Source organism: Gavialis gangeticus, unplaced genomic scaffold (assembly GCF_001723915.1).
Source record: "Gavialis gangeticus isolate Ggan-Ray unplaced genomic scaffold, GavGan_comp1, whole genome shotgun sequence".
In the NCBI taxonomy this organism is placed as follows: Eukaryota; Metazoa; Chordata; order Crocodylia; family Gavialidae; genus Gavialis; species Gavialis gangeticus.
Genome location: NW_017728992.1, coordinates 181,279,925 through 181,288,328, shown reverse-complemented (window position 1 = coordinate 181,288,328; position 8,404 = coordinate 181,279,925). Strand labels below are relative to the sequence as shown.

Below are 8,404 nucleotides of genomic sequence, written 5' to 3'. Positions count from 1 at the left end.
AACAGAAAGAATTAAAATCACTGTGTGTAAACACCATTAAAAGTTCAGAGTCTATTCCTTACACTATGACAGTAACTTGTGAAAGCAGTATTACTTTTCCTGCTGATTATGATACAGTTCATTTTAGGTGTATTTATTGTTAATTTTAAGGCTCTACTTGGACCTGTGAGTGTATTTTTTCTTTCCATTAAATAATGTTGGTTACACACCACTTGTTTATTTACATATGTTTCTCTTTCTTTAAATAATAAAACAGTTAATTTTTCGATGGATAGGATTTTTGCTGCTCACTATAAAACCCCATTTAATTGCTAATTAAAATACTAATTAATTGGTAATAACCCCTGCAGTAAAGTTTTGCTTAAATAAGGATTAGTGGGTTTGTACATGCTAATGAATGCCTTCTGTACTACTGCTGTGGTTTGACGCACTCATTACAAAAAGAGTGACTGTTCACTTGAATGCTTGATCAGTTCCGACAGAGCTACTATGAAATGCATAACCCATCCTATACAAGAAAAAGAATCAATAACAAAATTAGGGCTACTGATCCATACAGGTTGAAGGAAATTATAGAAGAGGTTATTATACTTGTATTACAGACCAGAGAGCTGAAGGCCATATCCTCATCTAATTTAAATCAGCACAATTCCATTGACTTCAGTGGAGTTTCATAGATTGACATCAACTAATGATCTGGCTCCCACATGCAAAATTTTAAAAAGAAATCCAAAATTTTGAAACATGGCCACTGCTTTTGGAGCCTTCTGTGTTCTGAGTATCCCATTCTAAAACAGCTTGAAACTAATTTTCAGTAGTGAGCACCTACAACATACCTGAAGGCACTGGGAGCAGTAGGTGTTCAACACCCTTGAAAAGCAGATCAAAACTGGCTTAATTTTGATGCCCAAAGTCAGTTCCCAGTTAGTGGCAGTGGTATGACTTAGAAGAGAGCTCATATATCTCCTGATTTCCAGTCCCACAGTAGTCTTTGTTCCTGCCCAATGAACCAAGGCCCTCATGAATGCTGACGTTTGCTGCCTATTAGAGATTAGTGGTGTGACGTTTTTAGTTTTCGCTTAAAATGCCAATGATGTGTTGCTATTACCACAGAACATAACATGGTTGTGGATGATATTATCAAACAGAGCTAAAATTATGAAGAGATTTTTGCATACATCACTTGTCTGTCAGATTCGGGTCAATGCCACATTGCAGTAGAAGCCAAAGATGTAAAATAAGGGTAAAAAATACACTGTGTGGGGAGCAGGACTAGATGAACCTTAAGGATGATTCTGTGATTCGAGCTTGTGAAGGACTTGAGGGTGCTCCCCATTGATTTTTTTTTTTTTTTTTAATCTTTAAAAATAAGTGCTATTTGGTGCATAAATAGAATTTGTCCTTCTTTCAAGTATGGACATAGGCTTTGCAATTAAAATGTCCTAAATAATAGACATTTTAAAATCTGTAAATATTTTGCCACTGAGTAGTAGCTTTAGTTAGTGCAGATTATAGGCAACTACATCATGAAGCATGTTCACAAAGAAACTGCGTGAATGTTCCAGTTATCTACTGATGGGCTGGTGCTCTTAGGAGCTCTTAGTTAAATTGATGCTCCAAAGTTGGGGTGACTTCCCTGCCCCAGTGGCTTGTGGCCCCTTCCTTAACTGCTGAAGCGCACTGGCCAGAGATGCACGTTATCCCCAGAGCTCAGAGAATGCTTCCAGCAAGCACATTTTTGCAGCATTTGGCTACAAGAAGTAAACAGATTAAAAAAACCCAGTCCTACCGAGGAGGAGGATACTCCACAAGCATCCAAGACAGCAGCCCCCACTCTTTCTCCTTTCTAGTTGCATAAACTGAACACTGTGTCTTGCTCTATCAATTACTTAGTATATTTTTCAGGAACAAAATATAAACATTTCTACCAAACTGCAGCTTAATATAAGTGTGTTTGCCAAGTGGTACTGCCTCCCTCCTTGGTTATTAGAAAGCGTTTTTGTTTCAATGGGGGGAATAAAAATGAATAGGTCCCTCAGTCCCTCACCCCCTGCTCTCTCGGTGAGGGCATGTAACCTACGCATTACAGGGGTTGTCACCAAAGAAGGGCAAATACGTTGTGGGAGCCCCTTGTTTGAATGTTGGCAGGCACCTCATGCCAGGCATCTGTGTGACCTTGCGTGAAGAAATGGGCTTCAGTATGTAACCTATAGTCCAACCATCTTTTATTTGCAAGGCGACCATAGGTGAGGTATATCATACATGATCTCTTGACTAGCTCTGTGATGTACTTTAAAGCAATGGGAGTATGTGAATCTTTTCATGTTGTGCAACCACCCCAATCTATTTAGAGCCCATTACAGAAGGTTTCTTTTCACTATGTTTCATCCTTTCACTGAGAAGCTTTAGTTTCTGCTAAACTGGATTACCTACCCTAGTGCTTACCATGACTCCATGATGGCACTTTCCATTAGCCACTGCTTGAAGAAAAGATCAGCTGCTGATGGCAGTGACTTCTGTTACAGGTACTGGGACAAGGTGTTGCCATGCCCTGTAAAGGTGTGGCTTTTAGGTGAGGGTGAAGTCTAAATGAGCTGTTTCTCAATGAAACTCTATGGTATTTGTGTGATACAGTGGCAGGTTTTAAAGCATTCTTATTAATGCAGGCCCTACAATATTGACAACTCTCAAGGAAATTTGGAAACTCCTTTTTAAGGCTTGCCCATCCTGACTCTGTCCCTTTAAGTCTAGTTTTTAGCAAACAGTTTAGTGAAAGAAGTTTTCATTTTGCAAAAAAGGGCCCAATGACTTTGATAAATAAATTGCCTTGGCAAATAATATTTAAACCACCCGTTTGAACCATAATTCCATTCTCTCTCATTGTACTCTCTCTTATTGCGTACTTTGTAAATAGGACTACTTATCAAAGCTGCTGACCTTTTTTTTTAAATGGTAAATGAAATGGGGAAGGGCTGACATTTCACTTCCTTTCAGATATGTTGAGATTACAAAATGCTTGGATCAAATTGTGTGCAATTACATAAAAGCTTACTCTTGGGGCTTGCACTGTAACAGCAGCACAAGGGATCACAGTCTGAGAAAGGCATTCTTCTCTTCTGTGTTGTGGCCATCCTGGAGATTCTGCTGAAATCCACTTAGAAGCGTCAGTTGTAGCTCACAAGTGTGAGACCAGTGATTCATCCTCCAGAACCAGAAACAAAAACTACAGCTCCTGTGCAAAGGCAGTTTAGTCTGTGTGTCTTTAATGTATTAAAGTTATTGTGCATTATTGTGGTCTCTAATGCCTAAAAGTTAACTACGCTGAAATTCTTGTTTGCACTTTTTTGTGATGTTTGAATATGGCAACAGAATATTTTCATCCCATAGCCCAAGTGTTTTTCAGTTTTAGCTGGATGAAAACACATTTGGTTTCTCTTTTAACCATGCTACTTTTGTGAAGAGAATAAAACATGAACATGAACTGTTATTAACATAAGAAAACCTTGCATTGCCAGAGGAAACCACATAAAAGTGTGTGTGTGTGTATTTTGTGGGGGGAGGGGGGCGAGAGAGGGATGATGCCTGAAGCTTCTTGCACTCAGAGCTGCGATTTGTGAGTGAAACATGATGAAATCACCCCCTGGACAAATCAAATGAGCCTGTCAACCTCACCAGGTGGGATTAGTTGTAGCTAATAGACTGAACTCACAGAGCAAACAGAGCACTGCACTCAATATAAAGAAAAAGAGAACTTACTGCAAAGACTTTTCAAGAATTCTCTAGTATGGCTAAGAAAAACTGTTTCCAGTTGCATCAGGTAGGGAAGGCAAGGACCATGTTTGTTTTTAAAGGAGTAACCACTGTCTCTTGAAATAAATTCTACAGAAAGAAACAGCTGAGCTTTAAAATCAGATGTTTTATTCATAAAGCCCCTTCTGGTTTTGATTCAATTTGTGACTCTGTCATTTAATGTTCCAGTAACAGGAACTGCAGTGACAGGGAATTCAAACAGTATAGTTGGTCCTCTACTTCAATCATCATACTCTTCAGTTCAGGTTCCTGTTTTGCTTAGTCTGATCGTTTTGCTTTCTTCCTTTTACAGGTAATATCTGTATTTGCTTTTGCCTTTGGAGTAAATGTCTGTATAGGATTTACAGCAAATAGATTGAGAAGATCTGAAGAATGGGAGGAGGGCCCAATTTCAGGTACAGTAACTGACATAAATTGTACATCTCCTTAACCTTATGCTATATGCTGTAGTTAGAAACCACTCCCACTCTGAAACAGTAGTTTACTGTTCCTTTTAGTTGTAGGATATAGTGAAGAATAAGTTAACAATCCCAAGCCTGTTGACCTTTGGGACTCACCTATAGGTCACCTATTTACTTAAACTTTTGCTCTGTGTGCATGTGACTATGGAAAATCAGGCTTATTTTGGGGTTGAGTCCATTTACCCTGATTTTGTCATTAACTGTTGAATATCATGCCTGGTTTGGGTTTTTTTTTTCACTCTGTATAGATTCATTTGCTAAATAAAAGAAATGTAGAAACTACTGGATGAGTCTGTGTACAGTTTTTATAGCTAGCTAAAAAGCAATCTGTGCATTTATTGATCAGCCAGAATCATGTCATGTCTAGTGGCACAGAGAATAGCTTCTTAGATTTCTGTATCTGCTGGTCATGCTGGTTTCTGAACAGTAGACGGCAGACAACTAACAGGAAGAATGAAGGGGTGAGAATAGCAGGTGTTAGCTTAATATCAGGAGCTGCATGAAGCAGATGTGCTGTCACTCATGTATTTTTCTTCAGTCTTGCATCGTTCTCCTATGGGTGGAGGAGGAAAAGGGCCTGCCACAGGGACCTGTGTTTACATTTTGTCAAGGATATAGGATTTTGTCAATTCAGGCAGAGTCCAAGTGGAAAAAAATATATAACATGGAAAAGTAGTTAGAAAAAAAAAAAGGGACTTGGCTTGTGTGTCTGTTTCTTTCATTGGCATGAAATAGGAAGCTTGTGGTAATTGACCTTGACTTGGTTAATGTAACTGAAGTGAAAGGGTTTCATTTACAATACCCATCTGTAAAGATAGCTTGAGAATTTTCATAAAGAAATTGGTTGTTTACCATGACCTGATTGAGTTGTGTGCCCACGGATGAGCTTGTGGTTGTGTGTCTGTATGGCTTTTTCTCCCCCTGGAATGGGTGTCTAATCACAGCATTTATCAGGACAGTCAGTGACTGAGTAAAGACATGTAGGTAATTAAAAGTGTGGGAGTTGTTGCTCTGGAATTTTTACTTTAAATACAAGGGCTGTTCTTGTTTGCTAAAGTATATTTTGTTATTAGTTTCCTATTAATTGTTAACTCCGTAGGAGTCATTCTAACACCTTTGTGTTTCATGGTTTCAACATGCAGACTGTCAATGATTTTTTTTTTGGTTTGATTGGTGCAGTTACAGCTGATTTTTCTGGGGTTTAGCAATCAGAAAATTGGCTGTAATGTGATGGCTTTAACTCTTCTGTTTTTGTGTCAACCAAGTTACTTACAATATGTCAAAGTTAACATATAATGGAAGCAGGATGTAAAATCCAAGTTCAGAAATTCACTTTCAGATAGAGTAAATGGAAGAACTGAATTATTGTCTGCAAAGGGAAGGATATACTGCTGGGCAGAGTAACTTTGTATTAACTGGTAACAAATGCAAAAGGAGTCAGTTTATGCCTTCATGATCACATATGACTCCTATTAATAATAATGGAACTGCATATAGAGAATGGCTTTTAAGAAACCCAATGCAGTGAAGTGTCAAGCTACAAGATTGCTTTGGGATCCTTTTTAACTTGAGTTTTAATTCCATGTTTTTAATAATGCTCACATAATTATCTTTTAGAATTAATGTTACTATTAGAAGGATTACGGAAAACGCTGTTTTTACCATCTGTTGTTATGCAAGACTGGTGCATTATCTTTACAGGTGCATGTTGTAGGTTCTTGAAATTTTCAAATCTAGTCTATTCCATTTATGTTTTATGAATCCCGTGCTACATCTTTTAAATCTATCTGTATCTTAGGTACTTACGTGAGAAAGTAGTATCAAGTGCTAAAAAAGTTAACTTCTACAATATTTGGATTGTGCTTTAGATGACGTATTAATTTGTATACACATGTCTGCATTAAAATACTATAAGGAACTGACTTAAACTATCCAAAGCAAGAACACTAATTAAGAACTGAGGCTGCACTATTCTTACATTTGTCCTATTATGTTTGGTTATTGGCTAACTAAATAGTTTCAAAATGAATGGTCAAAGTATGGTATCCTGTTGTCATACATCAATTAAACACAAGAGTGGGCCCTTAAATTTTAGTATGCCAATGCCTGTAAGAATGTTGAAGCCTTATTCTTAATCCTTTCTGTATTTTATAGCTAAAATGTAATGACATCTTACAGTGAAATCTTATTCCTTTCAATGACACTCAGCCATATAGAAGTGTAGAGTAATCAACATGAAGCAAAACTGCCACCCCATACTCTAAAAGTAACTTTCTTCTTGCCCTCTCTCCCTTTATATAGCAGCTGCCTTATTCTTACCATGTGGTGTCCTCTCTGAGGAGCATTATGCAAGCATGCCTGAGTAGTCATCCATTGAAAGTAATCTAGTCATTGCAAGTAGGCGTTGTATTTCTGCCACATTAATAACTGGGTGGAGTCAAACCAATCAACTAATATGGCACTCTTCTAGGTGGATACAAGATACAGAGCTTGGAAATGTTATCATTTTCATATACATATAACAGACACAAGACAGTTTCACTTCAGAGGATTTATTTCCCTATCAGTATCATATCATTCAAGCTAGAGCTAGCCTTAAAGAACAATAATTATTTGAGCTCAACTTGAAGGCAGTTCAGAAGAAAAAGTGCTTAAGTAATGGGAAAAAAATCCTGAAGTGAAGAGAACCCCCATTCTCTCCAATGAGATCCAGATCTGATGGCAGGATCTTCAAAGCCAATCTAGGAATTTTGAAAAAAACCTTGTATTCAGTGCAGAAGAATCTGACAGTTTGAAAGGTACCTTAGCTGGCAGTTGCGTGGCTCCTGTAAAGATGTTGACTCATGTTCAAACTATATGAGCACACACCAGAACTCAGGCCACAGCATTGTGTATGACCTGAAAATTGCGGTTTGGCCTCAGACACAAGGTCATCTGAAACAAACAATTGAAGAATTTCCATATAACAGTGGACATGGGTTGCACTGTATCATTCTGATGTGAAATATAAAGGGTCACACGGTAGCTCAGTAGGTATAATAGTTATGTACTACAATAGCTGGATAACACTTTTGCTTTTTAACTTGTCAAGGCAAGATAGTTGTCAAATGGATGGAAAATAACAAAAGTAATAGCTGAATGATATCCCACTAACAAGATAATGGAAACCATTCTTCACCCCAGCTAACGCTAGGTCACTGAGATACTACTTCAAACACTGCTGACATTGTTGCTTCTATAACATCCAGCAAGGCTTGTCACATTTTCCTTTGTCACACACTGAGATGTTGTTTTCAAGAACATTATGGAGTAGGTTCCCAACTAGGCAGAGGTTCTGTTGAAAGTAACTTACTCTCAGTGAGATGAAAAGGGGTAGTGCTAACATAAAGCAGTCTGAAATACATCCTTGAGTCTCAACCCTACAACTTGACACATCTGGGATCCTGGTCTTAAATGTGAATACCCGACATGTAAGGAGAAAATATCAGAAGAAGTTAAATAATGGAAAAATTTAAAGACATTTAATGGACAGTAAATTGTCTAAGGGCAATTTTTCAAAAGGTTTTTTCAGAAGTTAGCTCAATACCCAGCTGAGCAAATTGAAACTAATGACTAGTACATCAAGACACAGACGACTTTGAAATTGTGTTTTAAATGGGTGTTGGGTTTTTCTGCAAAACTGACCTTTTAACAGACACTGAGACAAATGTGTAGATCTGAACTGTCTGCCATGCATTTTGAGTGTTTATAATACACCTTGTGAGGTTTGAGGCACCTTGGAAAATGCTACGTTTTCACTCGTTTTTTCACTATGGAAAAATAATAGGGAAATATTTCTGTTGCAAAGAACTAAGAAAGACTGTAACAGACCAGAAGGAGTTTAACACTATGTGCAAAGCTTTGGGTGCTGATTTGATTCGGAAGAGATTCAGCCTGGATTAGGATTTGGTGGCTGAATCTCCAAATCCGAATCGAATCAGGACCAATAAAAAGGTCTGAATTGATTCAAAGCTCTCCAAATCTTTGGAAAAAATTCAGAGAGCTTCGATGATTCGGACAGTCCCTGCCCGCTGCAGCAGGGAGCTGGAGCCGGATTCCATGCTGGTAGGTAAGGGGTGGGGGAGGGGGTCTGG

At 38.1% G+C, this 8,404-nt stretch overlaps 1 protein-coding gene across 3 annotated transcripts in view; it reads left to right on the top strand.

The window, feature by feature from the left end:
- Window positions 1–8,404, top strand: part of ENPP2 (ectonucleotide pyrophosphatase/phosphodiesterase 2) — a 141,988-nt gene that overhangs the window by 53,741 nt on the left and 79,843 nt on the right. Inside the window, exons 1-2 of one of the 3 annotated variants that reach the window (XM_019528100.1) lie at window positions 3,655–3,817; window positions 4,103–4,205. In XM_019528100.1, the coding sequence (XP_019383645.1) occupies window positions 3,785–3,817; window positions 4,103–4,205 (136 nt within the window). In that variant the 5' untranslated portion in view covers window positions 3,655–3,784. Of the gene's footprint in view, window positions 1–3,654; window positions 3,818–4,102; window positions 4,206–8,404 lie in introns of those variants that run through there. The other 2 variants (XM_019528102.1, XM_019528101.1) reach the window with 2 other exon arrangements.